This window comes from Bos taurus, chromosome 2, assembly GCF_002263795.3.
Source record: "Bos taurus isolate L1 Dominette 01449 registration number 42190680 breed Hereford chromosome 2, ARS-UCD2.0, whole genome shotgun sequence".
NCBI classification, from domain to species: Eukaryota; Metazoa; Chordata; class Mammalia; order Artiodactyla; family Bovidae; genus Bos; species Bos taurus.
This window is the reverse complement of record NC_037329.1, coordinates 128,249,451-128,274,609: the sequence shown is the minus strand read 5'-3', so window position 1 is coordinate 128,274,609 and position 25,159 is coordinate 128,249,451. Positions and strand designations below refer to the sequence as shown.

General features: G+C 39.3%; 1 protein-coding gene across 10 annotated transcripts in view; it reads left to right on the top strand.

The window, feature by feature from the left end:
- The window catches only part of SRRM1 (serine and arginine repetitive matrix 1), a 29,310-nt gene extending 7,969 nt beyond the window's left edge, over positions 1–21,341 (top strand). For 3 of the 10 annotated variants that reach the window (XM_024982584.2, XM_059879695.1, XM_059879700.1), the window contains 13 exons: positions 463–666; positions 1,143–1,331; positions 1,621–1,740; positions 3,782–4,056; positions 8,870–8,950; positions 9,460–9,546; positions 10,828–10,972; positions 11,318–11,359; positions 13,772–13,882; positions 15,905–16,366; positions 16,951–17,146; positions 19,730–19,939; positions 20,315–21,341. In XM_024982584.2, the coding sequence (XP_024838352.1) occupies positions 463–666; positions 1,143–1,331; positions 1,621–1,740; positions 3,782–4,056; positions 8,870–8,950; positions 9,460–9,546; positions 10,828–10,972; positions 11,318–11,359; positions 13,772–13,882; positions 15,905–16,366; positions 16,951–17,146; positions 19,730–19,939; positions 20,315–20,419 (2,227 nt within the window). In that variant the 3' untranslated portion in view covers positions 20,420–21,341. The remainder of the gene's footprint in view (positions 1–462; positions 667–1,142; positions 1,332–1,620; positions 1,741–3,781; positions 4,057–8,869; positions 8,951–9,459; positions 9,547–10,827; positions 10,973–11,317; positions 11,360–13,771; positions 13,883–15,904; positions 16,367–16,950; positions 17,147–19,729; positions 19,940–20,314) is intronic. The other 7 variants (XM_015460794.3, XM_005203308.5, XM_005203307.5 and 4 more) reach the window with 7 other exon arrangements.
- Positions 21,342–25,159: the final 3,818 nt, after the last annotated feature.

Sequence of the window (25,159 nt, the reverse complement as noted above, 5' to 3'; positions counted from 1 at the left end):
AGTCCTAGGTCAGTATGTTCCTCTCTTATAACTGTTATGGGACTGCCCTGGTGGCTCAGACAGTAAATAATCCACCTGCAATGCAGGAGACCCAGGTTTAATCCCTGGGTCAAGAAGATCCCCTGGAGAAGGAAATGGCAGCCCACTCCAGTATTCTTGCCTGGAGAATTCCATGGACAGAGGGGCCTGGTGAGCTACAGTTCATGGGGTCACAAAGAGTCAGACATGACTGATTAACACTTATAACTGTTAAACTAGAGAATGTTATTATCCTTCATTTGCTTGTTTTTCTGGTGTTATCTCAGCCCTTTTCCTGTTAAATAAATGTGAGACAATATCTTGTATCTATAGGAATTGCACAGGTGTAGACAATGGTGTAAAAGGTTAACCTCACTTATTTTGACCCTTTTCCCTGGTCCATGTTATTTAAAAAACCTGAAAAAAAAATTGCTTTCATCCTAGACGCAAATCCAGATCTCCTTCCCCTAGAAGACGATCTTCTCCTGTCAGGAGAGAGAGAAAGCGCAGTCATTCTCGATCTCCCCGTCACAGAACCAAAAGCCGGAGTCCTTCCCCTGCTCCAGAGAAGAAGGAAAAAACTCCAGAGCTCCCCGAGCCATCAGTGAAAGTAAAAGAACCTTCAGTACAAGAGGCCACTTCTACGAGGCAAGTACATAAAAATTCATTTTTAAATATCACAGTTTTAGTCTGTTATTAAGTGACAATAAATATACTTGTGAGTTAGAAATGTAAACTTGTTTTCCTTACAGGTTTTTAAAATGTAAAGTTAGATTGTTGAAAAGAAATTAAAACTTTATAGTAGAGTATAAGTAAGATGACCCAGAGGTGACCCCTGCTACCTGCTGGTGGTGCTGTTTCAGATATTGTATATACTGTAGCTTGCTCCCCATCCCCCGTATCATGGACACCTTTGCACTCTTAAAAAATACATGTGATTAAAATTGTTAGTTGTTCACTGGATTTCAGTGATGTATATACATCTTTCTAGATGTCTTCATAGATTTTGAAAACTTTTTAAAGAGAGAAATAACTTTTTCATATCATTGTATTAAGACTTAGGAGTCTGAGTAGAAAAGGCACAAAATAAGCTTTTTTTTCAACCTCCCACCCCCACCCCACAGTGACATCCTGAAAGTTCCCAAGACTGAACCAGTACTAGAGCCTAAAGAACCTTCTCCAGAGAAAAACTCCAAAAAGGAAAAGGAAAAGACCCGACCAAGATCTCGGTCACGTTCCAAGTCAAGATCCAGGACACGTTCTCGCTCTCCTTCTCATACTAGACCAAGAAGGCGCCATAGATCTCGATCAAGGTGAGTAGTGCCTTTAAGATCTGAATAGATGTTGGATTTTTATGTGTTCTCCTAGGTAGAGTTAGGTAAATTATTTCAAAGCAGTAGAAAATTTAATTTAGCACAGGTTTATGTTTTGGATTTCCAGAGATAATTTGAGAACACTCTCTACATTCTATTAAAAATCTCCACACAAATAAGAAATTGTGTCCCTTGAAATCCATTTTTTAAATGTAGCTGTTGAGAAAACTATGCTAAGGAATTCATTCCTTGCGTATGGTTTATTCAGATTCTAATTCTGTTGTGGCAGATCATACTCACCTAGAAGGCGGCCAAGCCCAAGAAGACGGCCATCTCCTCGAAGAAGAACCCCGCCGAGACGAATGCCTCCTCCACCAAGGCACAGGAGGAGTAGATCTCCAGTGAGACGGTGAGGGTTTGGGGGTTTGGGGGGGTGGCTTTTCTAAATGTGGAGCTGTCAGGTGTACAGAAGTGCATTTTGTCTGTTCCAGGCTAATCTTTGAGTTAGTGTTCCTTCAGGAAAGAAAAAAAAAGAACTCATGAGCAATAATAGGTAATGTCTCATGAAGGGATACCTCATTTGAGGTGTAATGCTGTTATTTTTGAGTGATAACACTTAATCCAGTGTTAGAAGATTGAAAAAACAAGACATTCACCATCTTTTTGGGTATTTGTGTTCATCTTTACCCTTTTGGACCCTACCAGGAAATCTTAAACCAAGTAAGGGAATTGTCCACCTTCTCCTTTTGGCTTTTGATTACCACTAGCTTCTGAATATAGATGACTATAGAGTCGATGAACAGCTTTTGTTACTGTTCAGTCACTAAGTCGTGTCCAACTCTCGCAACCCAGTAGATGGTAGCCCACCATGGGATTTCCCAGGCAAAAATGCTGGAGTGTTAAAATAATCCATTATACATAATGTTTCTTCCATATTAAAGAAATAAGAGTACTTAACAATAAACAGTTCAAGTAGAAATGAAATGATTTGAAAATTACAGCCTCATTCCATAGATAATAACCATTAATGGCAGTTTGGTCCTATTTTTGAAGAGACTTGGCATAAAAGTCACTTTGTCAATACTGGTGTTCTTAATTTTTAAATTAGCATAAGGTAAAATGTTAGGATCAAATACTTTGAACAAAAAGATTATTGCCACACCTGCCTTGAGTAGAGGTGTAGTGTACTGGTAGCAGAGTTTTGTGCCTTCTTGACGATGCATTTCACCTGTTTTTAGAAGGAACTGGTTATTGTGCTTCAGATTATATTTAGGACAGAATTTTTTGTGTTTTGAGTCTCTGAAGTTTTTTCAAGGAACCAAATCAACTTGGAGATAATAAGCTCTGTAATTTTGTTTTGTTTCTGCAGTCTGAAGTTTTCCAGAATCCCATATTTTTAAAGAAGATATTTTGGAGGAGTTCTCTGGTGGTCTAGTGGTTAGGATTAGGCACTTTAACTAATGTGGCCCGGATTCAATCTCTGATTGAGGAACTGAGATTCCACAACCCTTGCAATGTGGCCAAAATAAGACAGAAACAAACAAAAAAGACAGTATTTTTTTCCAGGGAGGAGTTGTCCAGATATTTTGGACCATTTTTTATAAGTACTAATAGAAATTATGGAATTGATGTTACTAGTGAGACTAAAGATGTAAATGGTCAATTTTAGGCATCCCACTTTTCTAAAATTTATTGTTCCTCCTTAGGAGAAAAGTAATGCTGGTGCTTTGTAGTATAAGGTTAGTGGAAACAGCTACTTCTCATACTGGAGTTTTGCAAACAGTGTGTTTTAATTGCTTACTGAGCCATTTAGCAGTCAAGATAATTTGCAGATTGTGTAAGATTCCCTTTCAGCCAGTTTTTGTCTCACACTTAAGGTAGGGTTTCTTTTTTTCAGGTTCTCAGGAATTCTTCCGCCAAAGGTGAATTCTGCAGGTACACATAATTGCAACAGAACTTACCACAGATTTTGCCGCAGAATTCGAGAGTCCCCTGCTTCTAAGTTTATGTAGCTAAATGAATTCCTAATATTGTGCTTTTTTTTAATGCAACATAAAAGGTTGCTTGACATTGTGTTATTAAATGAAAAAATACTTTGCCACCCCAATTTTGTATGCAGACTCCAAAGCACTCATTATTCCTAAGGCGAGAAGAGACCGGTTAGTTGTATAGCACTTGACATTTTATAACTATGGGAAAGACAACTCTCAAACAGAAGCATTTATCAGAATAAGTTATTTAGTTAGTCTCAGAACTAGCTGTTTCCTATCCTGGGTTTTGGTTTTGTTTCACACTTTTTTAAAAAAGCAAACTCATTTATGTGCTTAGCTACATAAACTCAAAAGTTGGATAAAAATAGCTGTATTTTTGTGTAAACTGTACATATACATACCTGTAAGGTCATTCTCTCTAAACATGCAGTTAATGAACATGAGTACTTTGTTCCACAGAAGAAGGCGTTCATCGGCATCCTTGTCTGGGAGTAGTTCATCATCATCTTCATCTCGTTCCCGGTCACCGCCAAAGAAGCCTCCGAAGAGGACATCCAGCCCTCCTCGAAAAACTCGTAGGTTATCTCCTTCAGCAAGTCCTCCGAGGCGAAGGCATAGGCCATCACCTCCAGCTACTCCGCCGCCAAAAACTCGTCATTCCCCAACACCCCAGCAGTCAAACCGTACAAGGAAAAGTCGTGTTTCTGTCTCTCCAGGGAGAACTTCAGGTAAAGGTAAAAATCACATAAAAACAGTATGTTCTTCTTCATGTTGTCCCTGCTCCTTTCAGAGTATGAGATAGCTGGGTAGTATTTGTGTCGTGCTTTTTGCAAATTTGCTTAGACTCTCACCTTTTTTTTCCTGCTTTAAGCTCCTGGGGGTTTGCTGAAATGGAGTTTACGTGTAAAATGGTTTTGTTTTTAGCATTGCCCTCTGGCGTTGAGTAGGTGGAAAAATGTACTATTACCAGCCGTGAGCTGTTAGAGTTGGGGTAACTTACCAGAAGTTTGTGTTGTCATGGTAAAGGGATCGTTTTATTACTATGAGACCAGTTAACTTTTTTTATACCCTGCAGATATTTTGTTTGATATCTTACTGGAGGACTTAATATTCTGTTTTAATTCTTTCTGTGGCATATTGTACTCTCTAGGGAGGAACATGGTGTCCTCCTAAAAGCTGGTTGGTTTTTTTTAATTTAGGCTCTAGGCAAGGTTCTTCTGAGTGTCGTCCTTGCTTTATTCTGCAGATTGATTTCTGAGGCACTTATGATCTGTGATCCTGCCAGGCAAGTAGAATGCTATGTTAGTCTTGAGTGAAGGTTGTGGTCTGCTGGCGTTTGTTTCTTAAGCGTTAAATACACAGTGGAGAAAAACTATGGTATCCATTTGAGTTGAGCCTCTGGTACTTAGGGCTGGAATAATAAACAACCTGATAGGTGAGTAGAGGGGGAAGGGTGAGATCATAAAAGAACTGTTACAGTAACTGGGTTTTAAGGAGCAATCTGTAGATTAATATATATTGGGATTGCTCTGATCACATTTAAGTTTTCAGGTTATAAAGGAAAAAAATGGGGATATCGCAGGCAAAATCTTAACTGTTGCGTTTTTTTGAGGTTGACGAGAGCAGCATTTCTAATCAGCACCCTGCTGCTTCGTTTGTGTCCACCCCTCCATCACCCCCTGGCCCCATAACTCTGCAATATGGTGATTTCTAGAAAGACATTCTGCTTTTTTGAAGTCTGTTACTGTGAAGTGTAGACATGCTGTCAGAGTGAGGGGTGAGGGTACTGTCAGATGCTGGTAATATGTAAAGAGTGATTAGATTATTTCTGAACTTCAACAGGTTAATGTGCTGATAACATGAATATTATGCAGTCATTTTTGTTGCATTGACTCATCAGACTGACAGCTGAATAAAAACAGAGATACCTTTAAGTATGGGTGTCTTAGGATAACTTGCTTTCATAATAATCATGTCCCATATTACTTTCTGTTGAAGAGTTCCCAGTCACTGATGCCTATTGCCCTGACCTATTTTTCTTTTCTGGTGAAGTTTTTGCACTTCTGAATACTTCTTTCCTTTCTCTGGAGCTATAAAGTTGTCTAGTTAAAAAAAAAAAATGTGTTATGAAGATACCTGTTACCTTGCAGACATATATCAGATTATGATTTTTCTATTTACATCACCAAAGGCTAATTAAAGTACCTGAGCGGAAGGACTGAATCCTTATTAAATAAGTTGATTAAGCATTGTTACCTTTCTTAGGGTCTGCACAGGTACCACCTCTTGTTTTGATATGTTGTCAGAAAGAGTGGACTGCTGCTTTTTGAAAACAAGTCACAGTGAAGGGAAGTGAAGGTGGAAGACAAGGGACCAGTTATATTCCTGGAGCTGATGGGACAGGTCTTCCATGTCCAGGCAAAACCCAACCAAAGAAGCAGACTGTGGGCAGTGTAGTGAGAGCTGCCTTTTGTCCACTGAAGCTGAATACTGGTTCTAACTACTTGGAGATAAATAGCTTTTTATAGTAAAGAGATCCCAACCCTTTGTGATGAAATTTCAGAGCTAGGAAAGACTTCAGAGATTGTCATCAGGAAACAGGTTCTCAGGTTAAGTGATTTGGTCAGGGTCAACCAGCCAGAACTAGAATTTGGGTTCTCAGTTGAAAAATGTCTCCCAGCTTTCCTAACCCCAAATGCCTGTTTTGATTGTTAGGGGAGAGAGATGGAAGGCAGGATCAAGTTTTTCAGCTTCTGTAGCTGGTAGTGTGATTTCAGAAGTTCCTTTCTTGTCTCCACTGCTAATACGAGTAGTGATACCATTGAAAAGTGATGTATTTTACTCTTGTATTTCATGTGGTAGTTATCAATCACGGCCTTAAGGTTCTACTGTTAATAGTGGGTGGATGGAGTGGGGGGAAAGAAGGAAAACTTTTGGAGAATTAAAGGTAAACTATTTGGAATATAATACACATTCTCATCTGAAAGGAAGCATTTTGTAATCAATGGCATGTCATAGGTAAATTGGCATTATCTTAGTACATAAAACAGTGCTTTGAAATCAGTGAAATATTTAATGAAATATGTTTCCAGAGGATCTGTACCTATAGTGGTGATGATAATTTTAAGTTGAGATCAGTGCAGCAATATAAATTATGCTCTGTAAATACTTAATGATTCTTTTACTAATAATTCTGGTCACAGAGTAGCTTATCTTTACCAGATTGATCTTTCAAGCAAGTCTGCAAGATTAATGATTAATAGGACTACTGAAATAAATTTAAAATACTGATTTTTCGGTGACTTTGGAGATTTCAAACTTCATGCTAGAATGATTTTCCCCCTTTAACACTAAAAACGAAACAACATCAACATAAAAATAAGCTTTTTTTTTTTTTTTTTTTTAAGATAAAAATGAACTGTTGAAAAATCTTACCTAGACAAGCAAGCACTGATGAAACAGTATTAATAATGCTATGATTCAGTTAGTCTTATTAAGCCAGAGTAGGGAGTATGTTTAGCACTGATTATATCAATAATGACTCAAGACTATTTTAGCCAACCCATTGTAGAGATTAAATCAGGATAAAACTCCAAAAACAAGCTTCTGTAGGGGAAAAATATAATGTTATAGCTCAATTGCATTATTTACTAAACAGGCATTTATTTGCCAAATATATAGCAAACATAACCACATTTTTGATGTTTCTTAGAGGAAAATGCATTTTGGCATCCAAGTACACATTTCAGAACCCAGTTCTCTAAAGTGGTACTTTGATATGCAGGTTTATAAACTAGATCCCCTAAAATATCATTTTAAGAGTTGAAGATTCACTGACACTTAAAAATGAAGAGGGACCTAGCCAGAAAAGAGCTTTGCACGTTTAAAATTTTAAAGGCCTTTCTATTTGTGCCTTTGAATTTGTTAAAATGCATGTTTTAATATAAATTTATTTATTTTAATTGGAGGCTAATACTTGTTAAGTGCAGTCTTGCTACTGATCACTAATTAGTCACTGGATTATCTAATCACTGGATTCATTAGCCATTCCAGTGATTTGTCCAAAAGGCTTATTATTAGGTAGAATTAATAAAAAGTATAGTTAAATTCTTTGATTGGATTGCCTCAGCAAAGATGATTAGATTGCCATTACTGCCTCTTAAAATAAATCTTTAGAGAAATTTGAATATGAATGTCTGTTAAACAAAATTATATAAATGTTAGGTTAAACATTCCATGTTAATTGCTTCAGTGAAACAAAAACAAATGTGAGGATCCTGAGGGGATCATATTGTCTTCAGGTTTAGTTCTTAGAGGACTGTTCTCTGATATTTCAGGTTAATCTTAGGTAAGATTAATGATTATGTATAAACATTTGATTTTAGTTGAAGCAATGGGATGGACAGTATAAACAGAAATAGTAATTGTTAGAAATTAAAGCTTATGCCTATGCCATAGAAATAGTGTCTTGGATTCAGATCCTAGTTCACTTGAATTATTTGGGTGACTTTGGTTGAGGTTACTTTTTTAAATTAAGCTTTAGAAAGAAGCCTTTAGTCTTAGCGTTTAGTATTTTTACCATGGTGAAAGTCTACATATATATATATATATATGTGTATGATTTTATATATTGGCTGTGCTGGGTCTTCATTGCTTCTTGGGCTTTTGCTCTAGTTGTGGCACGCTGGGGCTGTGCTCTAGTTGTGCACGGGTTTCACGTTGGAGTGGCTTCTCGTGTAGCTGAGCACTGGGCTCTAGGGCGTGTGGGCTTCAGACCCTGAGGTGTGAGGGCTCAGTAGTTGTGGTGCACGGGCTTAGTTGCTCCGTGGCATGTGGGATCTTTCCAGACCAGGGATTGAACTCGTGTCTCCTGCATTGGCAGGCAGATTCCTTATCACTGAGCCACCAGGGAAGACCAACTTTTTTTAAAGTTTTTTTCATCTCTTAGATGACCAATTTGTTCCTCAGATTTCCAGATCAAATGTTTTTCTCTGTGAAAGTTTCATCAGATCTTATGTATTAATTGTTTATCATCTTTATTACTTTTCTGGACCAACCTATAGTAGTGCTTAAAAGTGCTTACATGGTCAAGAGTGTGTGCTTAAGGTAGCACATAGAGGTTTACCAAACTGAAGTGAAGTGAAGTCGCTCAGTTGTGTCCAACTCTTTGCAACCCCATAGACTGTAGCCCACCAGGCTCCTCCCTCCCTGGGATTCTCCAGGCAAGAATACCGGAGTGGGTTGCCATTTCCTTCTGCATACTGAACTGAACTGAAATGCTATTCTCTGAACTGTTTCTCTTGGGAGAAAGTTTGAAAGTTTTAAAGTCATTGTAGAACTTTCTGAGGCTTTTCACCAAACATTTATGAATTACTTCTTTTGCTTCAGGTAATGACAACAGGATCTTTAAAAGAACTTTTTAATTGTCAGTAAATTATTTATGAGAAGAGTCACACTTTTTTTGTATCATTAAGATGTGTAGCCTTTTGTTTCTTTTTTTAATGTATGTAAGTGGGGCTTTTTTTTCCCCTCCCCGCTTGTTTTTAGTGACAAAACATAAAGGTACTGAGAAAAGAGAATCCCCTTCACCAGCACCGAAGCCTCGGAAAGTAGAGTTGTCTGAATCGGGTACGTGTTTTGTGTTTGTTTTGTTTTTTAAGCTGAATTTGATTCTGGTTAAAGATTAATTATAGTTTATGGCTTAATGATTAAGAGCTAGGACTTGGAAGTCAGACTGGCCTGTTTGAATCCCTAGTTCCACTACGTTTTGCTTTAATTACTTAATTTATCTGAGCCTCTTCTCCCCTCCCCTCCATCTCTGAAATGCATAATAGTACCATCCTTTAGTCTTTGGTGATTAACTGAAATAATGTTTATAAGTGCTTGGCACACAGCCTGAACTGTCACAAATGCCTGGATAAGTTTATTTTTTCATTATATTTGGTGAAGATAATCTAAATTAGCATTTAAATTGACATTTTAAGCTCCTCCTTTATTTGGGGGGAAAAAAAAAGAGTAGATAGTGCTTGACCCAGCTATCACAGGTAAAAGTTTAGGAGAACATTTCCCAACTCAAATATGTATATTTTCTGTATGCATAACTAAAGAAGCACTTTCTAAATGCGTCCTTCTTTCAGAAGAAGATAAAGGTGGCAAAATGGCTGCAGCAGATTCTGTGCAGCAGAGACGCCAGTATAGACGACAGAACCAGCAGTCTTCATCTGGTATGGACACTGACTACATGCTTTTTCTCTCTGCATATCCTAATAAAAATATTTAAGATAAAAATATCCGTAAGTGTAGTGAGTGTATTTAGGAGAAATATTTTTGTGCCTTCATAGAAATACGAGGGATTGTTAGTTTTGGAGCTTTGGTATTAAGTATTTCCTTAAAAACTTAATTTTCTTCTAGATTGCTGTAAAAGTAATAGATCTTCAGAGTACAAAATTTAAAACAGGAATAAAAATTGGAAAAGTATGTTTCTTTCCTCAACCCTCAGTCTTACTCCCCAAAGGTTTTATTTAGAAATTTTCTGTGCATGTATTAAGTATCTGTAGTTTAAAAACAAACCAAAAACACCTAACAGGCTCAAACTGTAGATTATATTGCTTGCCTTTTTAACTTACTATATCTAGACATCTTCCCCTGTTAGTTCTTAAGGATCTACCTCATTTATTTACTGGCTGCAACATTTTTAAAATATTGATAATATATTATGGAGCCACTTGCCTGTTTGGACAGTTAGGTTATTTCTAGTTTTTTTCCTGTGTATGTGTTTATATGAGTGTATCTATAAAATGAAATTTCTGAATTAAAATGTACATACACAGAAATCTGATTTTAAAGTCAGATATATTGGTTTTATTAACTCAGTTGGTATTTGTGATGGAGTCTAGACACTGCCTTTCCTTTTCATTTATAAAATGGAAACCAAAGCATTCCACAATGACATTAAGTCAGTTAAAGCTATATAGCTTTTGCAGCTCCTTTAAGATATAGTTAATTATGGAAATGTTTGAAAATGCGTTTATGTTTTGGATATTTTTTTGATGTTTATAGGAAATGTCAGATATATTTTGTTTGATAATAATAGGGATATGAAGTAAATTATTCAAACCCCAGTCAGGCTTTCAGTAGCCTTAAAAGTGCTTAGAGTAACTAGAATTAAGTAATTGCTCGAGTTTGACTGAGCAAAGTTTGACTGAGCTTTTTGGAAAATCACTAGATTCTTAAGGAGTGCTGTTTTCTTGGCTTGTGCTATGGAAATGATTTGTATGAAATAATTATATAATAATATATATTTATGTATGCTTGACTTTGAAGTCATTGAGCCCATATTGGTAATTGTCTTTTTTTTTTCAGAACTCATGGCTTGTATGTGTGCTCACTTACATTAGTGAACTTGATTTGCTAATTTGGATACTCCCTCTGCTTAGCTTCCAAAAACGGGTACAGGCTGTTAAGCATACATCTGATGTAAATTTTTCTTTATTGTGTAATTTTAGATTCTGGCTCCTCCTCTTCCTCAGAAGATGAACGACCCAAAAGGTCCCATGTGAAGAATGGTGAGGTAGGCAGGCGACGGAGACATTCCCCTTCCCGGAGTGCCTCTCCATCACCTCGAAAGCGCCAGAAAGAGGCTTCCCCTCGGTAATGTTTTCACTCTTGATCTGTAGTTGTGATAAAGCTTCATAACTTAAGGGATGGGCTGTGGGCTTGTTTAGAATTTGGTTAACTCCATTTCATTAGCGCTTATAGTAGGAAATGGTCAGATTTGGGGGTATTTGCATTTTGTTTTGTTCAGTGATTACTGTTTAATGAGAATTTAGTAAGTTTGTACCAGCATGTCATGCATGTGCATGACCTGAATAGACCAGTTAAATCATGGCATTTACTTCCTGACTATCTTTGAACATCTAAAATATATATATATATATATCTCTATTAATTTGGTGAATGGAATTCTTGACACTTGTTTTTTTCCACTGCTCTCAGGATGCAGATGGGAAAGCGATGGCAATCGCCAATGACTAAAAGGTTGGTTAGATGCTATTTTGTAAATTAGGATTACATGTCAAAGTTCTAGTGACTTAATTTACTGTTTAGGTAACATCCTGTTCTCAGGTTTACAGGTTATGATGGTGGAGAAGTTCCTCGGTTGTTTTGGTTCGATTTAATTATATTTTCTTACACATCAAATTAATGAGGTAGGACAGTAGTAATAGCTCTTTAGATTTGGGCAGGGGTGGGGGGACTTTGTGATGATGATAGGGAAGGCAAGAGAAACTTAGGAGAGACATTTAAAAGGTTAAAAAATGACTAAGGCTTAAAGCAATATTTTTCATGCTTCTAAACTTTTGTCTTTGGCTGTTGAATATTCCTTCCTTAATAGTTAAAGATATATTAATCATGTGCTCAGTCGTGTCTGACTCTTTGGGACCCCATGGACTGTAGCCCGTTCTCTGTCCGTGGAATTCTCCAGGCAAGAATACTGGAGTGGATTGCCATTTCCTTCTGCAGGGACTCTGCCCAACCCACGGATCAAACCCATGTCTCTTGCATCTTCTGCATTGGCAGGCAGATTCTTCACCACTGTGTCACCTGGGAAGCCCAAATATTAATCATACTTAGTGTAAAACAGTAGTTGTTGCATGTATAACTTGTCCTCATTACCATGTGACTAAGGAAATGATGTGGTTCTGAAGAGGCCACTGCATAGATAATAAGCTGTCTTCATTCTGAGACTTGTCTATTCCTAATTCCTGAGGGCTGCTTTGTGTTTCAAGGCTTAATGAAACTGGTTCTTACATAATGTGGGGTGGTGGGGGACTTCTATACTCAACAGTGTCTACACACAGTTGAAGGCTTGGGTTGGCATTAAGTGTTCAGAGTAACTAGAAGATATTTACCTTTTTCTCTTTTAAATCCCTGAAATGTGTGTCATATCAGCTTAAAGAAGCTGTAGATCTATTCAGTGTCAAGATTCCAGTTATAAGTGATTATCAAGTTTTTCTTGTAGTTCCTTAAGTATGCTAGTTATTTTATTTTTAACAGGTTATGGTTTTATTCTCTTTTCAATTTTCTCACATGGAAACATAGGGAAAGAGACCTTTTAGTTATGCCAAGCCTTTCATTTTACAACTGAAACTGAGGCACAGGGTGAATATCTCAGGTCATTAGTATATCATAGATTCTAATCTGAGTTCAGGTTTGTCTTTTTTTTTTTAATGAGAATATTTTAAAAGAGGAGCCATATAATCAACAGTAATAGCCTCTTGCGCTATTATATCTACTGATAACACACTAGGAGTTCTGCTTTGTATCATCTCATCGCTCAGGTTTGTGAGTGTAAACCTTTTTCTCTTTGAGTCAAAACCCAGATGTCTTTACCCATTTGAAATCTTCATTACCTGTATTAACCCTGCTAATGAACTGACTTCTCCTTTACTGTCTTTCTTGTAATTAAAATTTTGGTGTCTGCATGTCATCTGAAGCTGATCTGTCTTGACCTATTGGGCGCTTGTAGTTTATGTCTTAAATCTGTTTAAAGTGAAATCTTAGTCTTCACAAAGCATAATTAAGTTAAAAATCAAGTTTGTTAATGAATGTTAGAATTTTCATTGTTCTGTTCATGAACTCTCCTTAGTTTTATTGGGGAATCAAGACAAGTTAACTTGAGAAAGTGTGCCTTTTGTGGTTGTGCAACAGAGCTCAGAATAAAGGTCTATGATTCTTATCTATATTTTAACCACAGTGCTCCTCATGATGGCTTAAGTGCTCAGGCAGCTTTGTTTCTTTGTCTTTGGAGTAGTGTTTTTAATTAATTGTTTGCAACTCATATTCAACCACAGGAATGTTTTTGTTTTTTTTTTTTATCAAGAACTTGGAGCACTGACACCCAGATTTTGGGCCTTTAATTTTAAATATCTATATTAGAACATTGTATTTTTCTAGGCTTTACAGCAGTTCTTCCTAACAAGGAATCAAAAGTTACTTGAAGAACCTTTTTATTAATAACCTATATCAGCTGGACCACAGCCAAGACCTGGTGAACACAAAGTTCAGATAAGTTTCCCAGCTGTTTCCAATGTACAGTCCAGTTAAAAAGCAACTCCCTGAGGTAGTGTTATCAAAGTTTTTTCACCTTGTGTCATGTTAAGAATGTTTTATGTGACCCAGAGTGCTTATTTATATACTGCAACAAAAGTTTCACACAAGAAAATTTACCATAGTTAAAACACTTAGATTTTCTCTTTTCTTTCTTTTTTTAATTTAAATCTGTTCTGACGGAGTTTTGACTGACTGCAGTGTAGTTTGAAAAACACTGCTCTAGGGATGGAGTGATGGCTCCTGCCCTTTGGGTTGACAGTGACTGAAACTAAATCATCTCGATCACTTAGTTACAGATGTTACTGACTCTGAATCAACTATAATTCTTCTTTGGTTTAGTGGTAGACGGAGGAGAAGTCCCTCCCCACCTCCCGCCAGAAGGCGACGTTCTCCTTCTCCTGCTCCTCCACCTCGTCGACGCAGGTCTCCCACACCACCACCACGACGAAGGTATTTATGAAATAGGCTCGTGTGTGCTAGTGGGAGCAACTTTGGATTTCTGTGATTGAAACATTTATTCGAGTGGCCTCGTCCAGCTGTTTACAAAATACCACATATTATACATTTCCATTTACCTGACAAGTCCAGGACACACAAATGTAGAGGGAGAGAGAAAGTAGATTGGTGATGGTGGCCAGGGTGGGATGGGAACTGGGAGTCATGATGGGTGAAGACTGTGAATGCAGTTGACCTTCAGCGAGGTCAAAGGTACCAACGAGTAGCTGATAATCTGACTCTAACTTTACAGTTGGGCCTTCCATATCTGTGGATTCATCCAACGGCAGGTTGTGTAGTACTGCTGTGTGTATTTTTTAAAATCCACATATAAGTGGACCCATGTAGTTCAAACCTGTGTTCATGAGTCACCTATATACTAAAACAATTGAAATTGGGTGAATTTTATGATTTGTAAACCATATATCATTAAAAGAGGTTAAGTAAATTAAAAGATAGAATCACTCTAGTGATTTTAGGGGGAACATTTTTATGTTCAAATAGTTTCAGCCCATTGAATATGGGTTGGTTAAATCTCTGGATACTGGGTCTTTGAACACAGAGCACTGACCATCTCAGACAAACCCAGATTGAAAGCTATTCTACATAGTAACTGATTAGTACTCTTCAAAGAAAAATGGATTGTGAGAGAGACTGAGAAACTATTATAAATTGGCAGAAAGACTAAGGGCATGGGACAGTTGGATGCAATGTAGGATCCTAATTTTTGGAACCTGGAACAGAAAAAGAACATTACTGGGGAAAACTAAGGTGGCATTAGTATTTTTTAGTTAAGAGCAAATTAGCACTAAGGTTCATTCTAGTCTTGGCAGTTTTTCTACAGTTATATGAGATGTTAAGTGGCACGTCTTTACTATTGTTCAGCTCTTCTGTCAATAAAAAATGATTTCAAAGTAAAAGGAAAATTTTTTTTAAGAGAATCGCTCAAACACATTATCAAATGGTATAGTGACTACACCCTGAATGCCTTTTATGTGCCACCTAAACCATTAAACGCTTTATGTAGTTTATCTTTAGTCCGCAAGATGGTCTTGCTTAATAGTGGTATTCCCATTTTCCAGGTGAGGAAATCTGGGTTCAGAGTTATTGCTGCTGCTGCTGCTAAGCCGCTTCAGTCGTGTCCGACTCTATGTGACCCCATAGGCAGAAGCCCAGAGTTACTAATAAGAGTTAAATGGAAATGCATTCTATGATGTTGCACAATGTATGGCCTTTCCCAAAGATGATTTTTAGACAGTAAAACTTTGGAGCTCAAGGTCTGAATGTTTCAGGAGAAAATCAAGTGGTTGAAGCTGAATGTTATTTTGAGGTTTAGTTTCTAAGAGGCAAGTTAAGGTTATATAGGGATTAAGCATTAAGAGGAAGGCCAAGTGGGACTTCAGCAGGAATGCATTCTCCCTAGCAGTAGATTTCCATTGAATACTGTTCTTTTGACTCCCAAAATGCAAGTCTCTCAGTGAGGGCAGGGTGATGTCTTTTAAACCTTGTGCAAGTGAGCACTAATTATTAATACAGAGTCCAAACACCAGTGTAGAGAGTGTTCCCCACAGGACAGCTCTTTAAAGCAGACTTCTGAGTTCAAGTTGCATAGTCAGTAGAATCTTATGAATATAGTTATCTAGTTTCTACATAGTAGTAATGGATTTTCAGTTTCTTCAGAGCAATGCAAGATTCTTTTCTGAAGAAATATTAAATTGATTCTACATGGGTTTTGCTGAATGACTTGACAAATTTGAATTCAATCTGAACCCTAAATCTCCACTACCCAGAATGTCTTATTTGTTATCATTTAGGATTCACAGTAATTTACTAAGTGATTTCTCTTTTTTTTTAAACTTAAAGGCATGGCATTTCCCCTTAGAAATATTCTCTTTGGTGTTGTAAGTGCATAATTTTTTTTGCATTCTGTTTCTAGTCCTGTTGGACCTTTAAGCTGTCATGATGTATTTTTCCTAGGACTCCGTCTCCTCCTCCACGCCGTCGCTCACCTTCCCCAAGAAGATACTCTCCTCCGATACAGAGGAGATACTCTCCTTCTCCACCTCCAAAGAGAAGAACGGCTTCGCCCCCTCCCCCTCCTAAACGAAGGGCATCACCATCTCCACCACCAAAGCGTCGGGTCTCCCATTCACCACCTCCCAAACAAAGAAGCTCCCCAGTCACCAAGAGACGTTCGCCTTCATTGTCATCAAAGCATAGGAAAGGGTCTTCCCCGAGCCGATCTGCCCGGGAGGCCCGGTCACCACAGCCAAACAAACGGCATTCGCCCTCACCACGGCCTCGCGCTCCTCAGACCTCAAGTCCTCCACCTGCTCGAAGAGGAGCATCATTGTCACCCCAAAGAAGGCAGTCCCCATCTCCAAGTTCTAGGCCCATTAGGAGAGTCTCCAGGACTCCGGAACCCAAAAAGATAAAAAAGTAAAAACGTTTTATCCTTTTTGGTTAGGAACACTTAACTTGCATAGCTCTTTATGTTTGGAAGCTCCTCCCTCCCCCCAACCCCCAACACACACACAACACACACACATTTAGAACAGGAAAGAACAGCTGTGAATACAAACTTTAAGGCAAATTCTCGGTCCTATTCATATATCCTTTTCTGTTTTCAGGATAGTTCCTTGTGGTATGAGCTAAATGAGGATTTTATTGGTTCTTAAGGATATCAGGTTAATTGAGAAGTGTGCTTCCAAATCCAGCTCTGAAGCGATGCATAGGATGCTTCTTGCATGTCTGTAAGACTGATAAAAGCAGTGTTAAATATGGCATTACTAATTTCCTACAAGAAGAACCATTAATAGAATGGGTAGAGGATAGTGGGGCTTGGAACTACTCTCCAGGAGACTTAAATGATAAAAATTGTGTCGATACAATCAACCAGCAAACTAGTGCTGTAAAATATTAAAGTTGGTGATCTGGTTGTGTAATGGTAGTTGGTGGTTTTCTCTTAAAGAAGGATCTCTGTTTTGAATGCTGAATGTTTTATTTTTTCCTTCTGTTTCTAGAGCTGCCTCACCAAGCCCTCAGTCGGTAAGGAGGGTCTCATCTTCCCGATCTGTCTCGGGATCTCCTGAGCCAGCAGCTAAAAAGCCCCCAGCACCTCCGTCACCTGTCCAGTCTCAGTCACCCTCCACCAACTGGTCACCAGCGGTACCGGTTAAAAAGGCTAAAAGCCCAACACCAAGCCCATCACCGGCAAGGGTATGTCTGCCCTGTTGTGGACATCCTTTATAAGTGTAAATGGTTACTTGGAAGGAGAGAGGTTTTTGTCTTTTGTAGTTCAGAGGAGCATAATTTTCTGTGATTCAGATGGACTTCAAAAGGAGGCGCATAAGTGGTGGTGTTTGCATCACTGTGCATGCTTAATACTCTATAGACATCCACTAATTTCCAGTGTCTTTTATAGTATTAATTTCTATAATCTTGGTGGTGAAGGTTGAGCTATATAAATAACTTAGAAAAATGGGGGAAAAAAAACACCTTGATTCTAATATTATCTAGGAGCAAATTAGTGTTTCTGTTCTCTCTAGTATTGTTTAGGAATAGTTATGATTACACAACAATGAAAGTTTTGATCTTCAGTTCAGTTCAGTTGCTCAGTCATGTCCAACTCTTTGCGACCCCATGAATGGCAGCACGCCAGGCCTCCCTGTCCATTACCAACTCCAGGAGTTCACTCAGTCTCACTTGCATCGAGTCAGTGATGCTATCCAGCCATCTCATCCTCTGTCGTCCCCTTCTCCTCCTGCCCCCAATCCCTCCCAGCATCAGAGTCTTTTCCAATGAGTCAACTCTTCACATGAGGTGGCCAAAGTACTGGAGTTTCAGCTTTAGCATCATTCCTTCCAAAGAAATCCCAGGGCTGATCTTCAGAATGGACTGGTTGGATCTCCTTGCAGTCCAAGGGGCTCTCAAGAGTCTTCTCCAACACCACAGTTCAAAAGCATCAATTCTTTGCCATTCAGCTTTCTTCACAGTCCAACTGTCACATCCATACATGACCACTGGAAAAACCATAGCCTTGACTAGACGGACCTTTGTCAGCAAAGTAATGTCTCTGCTTTTGAATATGCTATCTAGGTTGGTCATAACTTTCCTTCCAAGGAGTAAGCGTCTTTTAATTTCATGGCTGCAGTCACCATCATGTCTATTAGTATGATTACATTTTATTTTTTAAGAAAAGTATCACAAGATGTCAAAATGTCACCAGTGGTTTTGGAGGAGAATAATTAGTGATCTTTAATTTTTCTCCTTTACATTTTAATGCTCTTAATTTGGAAATACATTATTTCTGTAATAACAAATGAATCTTGGAACATGTGAAATATTAGATGAAACAGAAAGTACGTTATTGACCCAGATAGTCTTATCTTGGAGAAGGCAATGGCACCCCACTCCAGTACTGTTGCCTGGAAAATCCCATGGATGGAGGAGCCTGGTAGGCTGCAGCCCATGGGGTCGCTAAGAGTCGGACACAGCTGCGCGACTGCACTTTCACTGTCCACTTTCATGCATTGGAGAAGGAAATGGCAACCCACTCCAGTGTTCTTGCCTGGAGAATCCCAGGGACGGGGTAGCCTGGTGGGCTGCAGTCCATGGGGTCACACAGAGTCGGACACGACTGAAGCGACTTAGCAGCGGCGGCAGCAGTCTTATATTTGGCAGGCTACATAAATAAGAGTAACATTCTTGTTTTTACATCATCAAGCTTACATATCATTGGGATAGTAAAATATCAGAGCTTAAACTGTTTTCCTTTGTGATTCATTAATCGTGGCAGATTCTTATATTGTATAAAAAACATCAGTAGTTAGTTGTCCATCTTAATTGGGTTGTGTTATTGTGCAGACTAGTTGAATGATGAGGAATTTTAAGTAATTGCTTGGAAATATGAAATTAAAAATTACATTACAGACTAGATGCATTTATAGCAGAAACTACTCTTGGCTTAAATTTGGAATATATGCAGTGGAGAATAAATAACCCTGCATTCTAGAGATCAGTGACTAGAGATGTGGCAATCACACACACTTATAATTAGGGTAATAGTTTTTTATTACTTAGGCTGGTATGATGGGTGATTTACAGATATTCCCATTTTTAATTATCGTAAACAGCTTTATTAGGGATTGTAATACTCAATTGGGGTTGATAAAAAGGCCTCAGAACAAGTCAGACAACTTGTGTGAGGTTGACCAGTAGGTTCAGGAACCAGAATTCAGTTTGGGTGAGTTCAGAGACTTTTCTTCGTATTCATCATGGAGCTTTTCCTTGCATCTGGAAGTAGACCCAGCCTCAGGCCAGTCTTGGAGACCTGGTTCATGGTTTGTGACTGGGAGACCTGGCGCACATGCTCAGTTGTTTCCATCGTGTCTGACACTTTGCGACCCTGTGGACTGTAGCCCACCAGGCTCCTCTGTCCATGCGATTTCCCAGGCAAGAATACTGGAGTGAGTTGCCATACCCTCCTCCAGGGGATCTTCCTGACCCAGGTATCAAACCCACGTCTCCTGCATTGCAGGCAGATTCTTCACTGCTAAGCCACCGGAAAAGCCCAAAGTTAGTTGGGGAAATTTAAATCATTTACCTTCAGGATCTATTTCAGCTCTTGGAAGTCTTTACTCCCATCTTTAGGAGTACTTTTCTTGGTGGTGACTGGTCTTGGACCTTCTTCCCCCTGAAGCCCTATGAAATTCTGAGATTAATTCAGCTGGTTATTCCCTTGAAATAAAATTTTTCATTGGACAGGTTGACTTTACTGCTTTTGTTTTTCTGGATTTCTAGAATTCAGACCCAGAAGGAGGTGGAAAGAAAAAGAAGAAAAAGAAGGACAAGAAACACAAAAAGGATAAGAAGCACAAGAAGCACAAAAAACACAAGAAGGAGAAGGCTGTAGCTGCCGCTGCTGCAGCCGCTGTGACCCCTGCAGCTGTAGCTGCTCCCACAACCACATCAGCACAGGAAGAACCGGAGGCAGAGCCAGAGCCTAAGAAGGTATTTATGGGCCCTGTCTTGCAGTTTGTACAAAGAGCTAAATTATTTGGTGTGCAGAAGTAGCTTGTAATTTTCTTCTAATAATTAGATGCCCAGTGTTAACTCTGTTCTGATTGGTTTCTCTAGGACCACCCAGCAAGAGCAGGAATTTGCTAAGGCTAAATAAGAATATGAATAACGTTCAAAAGGCTTAATGTATATTTTAAAGAGCACTTTGACGTGATTAAACATGTAATTCACCCATTTAAAGTGGAGTGATTTTATGGTTTAGTATATTCACACAGTCGTGCTGCCATCACCACAGATAAGACTCAACATTGGCAACCGTTGTCTCAAGATTTAACGATACGACCTTTCTGGTTTGTTTGTTTTTAGGAGACTGAAAGTGAGCCTGAAGATAACCTTGATGACTTAGAAAAGCACCTGCGTGAAAAGGCCCTGAGATCAATGCGGAAGGCTCAAGTGTCCCCACAGTCCTAGGTGGAAATGTTTGTTACGATGTAAATTTTATTTGGTTTGTACGCAATTCAATTTCAAAATTGCTAAAATGTGTTTGAGCTTTAGACTATAACATTTGTTGTAATAATTGCTAGGTTGAAGTTCACCATGTAAACAAGGGCATGGATTTACATTGCAAAGGTGTCCCCAGTGTGTTAGTGACATTCTTTCATTGACAGCTGACATAACTTCGTTTAGAGTGAAGTATTTTAAGCCAAAAAAGAAAAATCCCCTTTTTAAAAAAGGGGGTTTAAATATTGTTGGCATTCTTATGGTTCCTTTAAATACCCCTGGCTATTCCCAGAGGTTTTTCTTTCTTTTTCTTTCCTTTTTCTCATTTGAGTCTTAGCACCCATTTAAGTTATGATGCTTTCAACCTTGATGGTTTGCAAGCTTGCCCAGAAATAAGACCACTGTTGAACTACCACAAAAGTATAAATGAATATTTTAATGCCACAATCTTTCCTGTTGCCTGTGGAGTCTCTGCTGAAATGAATCAGGATTCGAGCTCTAAGATGAGACAGAAAATGAAAGCATGTTGTTTGCCAGGACACTGTGGGTTTATATAGATGTGTAACAAGTTGATTTGGAACACTGGAATTTCATTCTTTTCTCTTTTTTTGTAAAGGCAATTAATTAGCCCCAGGAAGGATCCTTCAGTTACGTAAAATTTTGTTTTATGAAATGTCATGGCTCCATTCATAATTTTGTCTTGTTCCAGTCAGTATATACAACTTTCAGAGCTCTTGTATTTGGAAAGCTGGAAGGGCCCAGACTTTGAAATAGTGTCTTGTTTTCACTGTTATTGTTTTGTTTTTGTTTCTGTTTTTTTTTTTTTTTTTTTTTTTAACTAAAGCTATATAAAGCTTGTGGATTAAACAGAATAAATTTCTAAATTTAAAAATGTTGGCCACTCACTTTTATTACCCATCTGAATACTGCAGGAGACCCACCTTAGAAATCTTACAGTGCCTATATTTTTACCCCCTTGGCAGCTTTGGCAGAGGAAGGATTGGGCAAGGGAAATACAAGGTGATAAAATTGTCCTGGCATCTTTATTTAGTAATATGATAAGTGCCATGAGAGGGAAGTACACAGTGAGATTGGAACATATATAATGGGCAGGTCAGCCAGGCGTAGGGGAAGAGAAGAATTTCAGGCAGAGCACACAGTATGTATACCCCAAGGCAGAAGGAGTGTGGCACATTCCAGGAAGTGAATGAAGGTTAACAAATGACTGGAGCAGCCTCCCTCTATCAGAGGTGCGTTCGTGCACCTGTGTGGGGGGCGGGGCGAGGGTGGTTGGTATGGGTGGTGTCTGGTGTCAGTGGGTATGGTGTTTGGCTCCCTACTGGCCATTTTTAATTTTAAGATTGAGGAGAGTAATATAATTTGAGAGAACTTGGAAGCTGATAACACTGTGTAAGGTAGAACAGTAGCATTCACATCTCTGTGTATGGGGCAACTTAAGAGAGCGTTCAAGGATCTTCCATGTGACTTCCTTTTGATTTTACAATTCGGTAATGTTGGAAATGCACAGAATATCCCGTATCTAAGGTGGTTGCTCCTGACTTACCCCTTCCAATATGAACAAACCCATGAACATTATTTGGGGGTACTTGTGTCTAGCCATTCACTCATTCAGTGCATTTGTTCACTTGTCTCATTTATTCAGCAGGCTTTCCTTCCTCCACTTGACTGAAGTGCTTGTTAAGGTAAGCAGCAGCCTTCATTTTGCCAAAGTGAGCGATCAGTTTCCCTCCTTCGCTCGCCCTGCTGGCAGACTTGGACTTACTCGCTCCTTTGCTGAAACCCTTACCTTCTAGAGGGAACACCAGGTTTCCTCTACCTCACTAGCTCTTTTCTCTCTCGTGGATGCTTTGAAATGTGATGTGATGGGAGTCTGGAGAGAAAGCTGCCGAACACAAAAGAATCCCTGGTCCTTTGATTTTAAATGTCTTTTTGTTGATGTGTCACGTTTTCCAGTTAAACTTCCCCTTGACCTAGACCCCTGTCCAGCTACCTGGTTGGTAAGTTCATTTGGGTGTCTGAAAGGCATACCAAATTGAACGTGTTCTCCGATCTTGTCTCAGTCTCATTTGGTAGCTGTTACATTCACTCAGAATTGAGTCGATAGTGTCAGTGGCGGCGTCCACCCTCCAGTACTCATGCACACAGGCTGTTCTGTTCCCAGTAGCCTGTCAGATCATGGTGGTAGTTTAGTTGCTAAGTCGTATCTGACTCTCTGCAACCCTGTGGACTGTAGCCTGCCCAGCTGCTCTGTCTATGGGATTTTTTCAGGCAAGAACTTGAAGTGGGTTGCCATTCCCTTCTGCAGGGGATCTTCCCAACCAGGGATCCAACCCAGGTCTCCTGCGTTTGCAGGTGGATTCTTTACCAACTGGGCTACCAGGGAGTCTTGTCAGATCATAGTACTGCTCAAAACCCTCAAGAGACTCTTCTTTCCTGCCTCAGTAAAATCCAAATTTCTTACTCTGGCCTGCAAGACCCAGTAGCACCTGCTTGGGCATCCTCATCTCCTCCCCTCAGTCTGCTCAAGCCATATCTACGTCCTTGCTCTTGCTTTGATCAAAGTTGTTCTCTCCAAAAGCCTTTGTTTTCACTGCCCAATCTAACCTGTTTCTTTACTAGGTTTTTTTCAGACAGGCTTTCCTGACTTCTCTTTTTTCATTTATGGCAATGATTACGACCTGAAATGACGTATTTTTGGTCCCTAGGGACTTGGTCTTGCTTGTGACTGTCCCCAGTGCCTAGTAGGCTGTAGAGGCACAAATACTGGATGAACAGATGGGAAAGAAGTTTAATTGACTGTCATTTGCCGGACATTGCTGGGGCTCGAGGTGAGGAACGCGAAGACATGGTGACTCCTGCCAGCTATCTAGGATTTGCCTCCTGGGGATAAAAACATACAATCTGGAGTGGGCAAGAACATAAGTCTGGCAGGCCAAAGTTTCTGCCATAGCTTTCCACTGTGTGACCTTGGTTAAAGTTACTTAACATCTAAGTGCTTCCCTTTCTTGGATCTGAGTCAAATAATGGAACAACCTCCGTTTTTAAAGAGTTTAATGTGTTAGTTAATACATATAAAGTAACGATAGTACAAAGCGAGGTCCCCATTTTCTTAGGTAACATAATATGTGCTCATTCTGTTAACTATGACAAGTTTTAGTTTGGCTGTCTGAAAGGGATTTTAATCGTCTCTTTACAATGTAATTTTTTCTTTAAATAAAATTCACCATTTTAAAGTGTGCAGTTCAGTGGTACTTAGTATATTCACAAGGTTATGCAACCGTCACCACTATTCTGGAACGTTTTCATTACCCTAAAAAGACACTGCCTATTAGCAGTCACTTCTCACTCTCCTGACAGTCCCAGCAGACCCAGCTGTCTATAGATGTGTTTATTCTGGACATTTCATTGGTATCATTTCGTATGTGCCCTTTTGTGTCTGACTTCTGTCATTTAAGTTACAAACTGCTCAGTTGTGTCTGACTCTGCAACCCCATGGACTGTGGCCTGTCAGGCTCCTCTGTCTATGGAATTCTTCAGGCAAGAATACTGGAATGGGCTGCCATTTCCTCCTCCAGGAGATCTTCCCAACCCAGGGGTAGAACCTGCGTCTCTTGCATCTCCTGCATTGGCAGGTGGATTCTCTGCCACTGCACTGCTTGGGAAGCCCGTGTGTTTAAGGTTCATCGATGGCACTTCATATTTTTTATTTCTTAAGTGGCTTTGCCTTATGTGGATATACTACATTTTGTTTATCCATTCATCAGTTGGACATTTGAGCTGTTTGTGCTTTCTAGCTATTGTGAATAAAGCTGCTGTGAACATTTGCATGTAAGTTTTTATTTATGTGGACATATATTCTCTTGGGTATGTATATACGTACATATGTATACCTTGGAGTGGCATTGCTGGGTCATACATAATCCAACTTTTTAAGAAACTGCTGGACTATTTTCAAAAGCAGCTGTACTGTCTTAACATTGTTATTAGCAGAGTATGAGGATTATCACTTCTCCACATCCTTAACAATACGGTTTGATAATAACTAGCCTAGTGGGTGTGAACTAGTATCTCACTGTGGATTGATTTGCTTGTCTTGTGATGGCTAATGATGTTGAGCATCTTTTCATGTGCTGACAGACTTCAATGCCGTATTAAGGCAGATTTGTATCTGTATGAGAATATTCCTAAAATTGTAGTTGTAGGCTCTCAGGGTTTCTGCAGAGGAGAATTCAGCAGTAAAGAATCCACCTGCCATCCAGTAGGCAGTGGAGATGCAGGTTGAATACCTGGGTTGGGATTTCCTGGAGGAGGAAATGGCAACCCCTTCCAGTAGGAAAATCCCATGGACAGAGGAGACTGGTGGGCTACAGTCCATGGGATTGCAGGAGAGTTGGATTCTTGACTGGAGAATCCCATGGACAGAGAAGCCTGGTAGGTTACAGTCCACGGGGTCACAAAGAGTCAGACACAACTGAGCAACTTCACTTTCACTTTCTTTCAGAATTATTTCCATCCCCTCAAGGAATTGAGGGCCCCCAGCTTTAATTCTGTTGTAGTCGAAGGGAACAGAGTACCCAGGTGCTTCTGAGGCAGGGGTAGTAGTAGCTTGCAATGAATAGTGGAAATGCGGAAGGAAAAACCCCCAAACAGGAAAGGATGTGCAAAAGTGGCCTTTGTGAACCTCAAGTC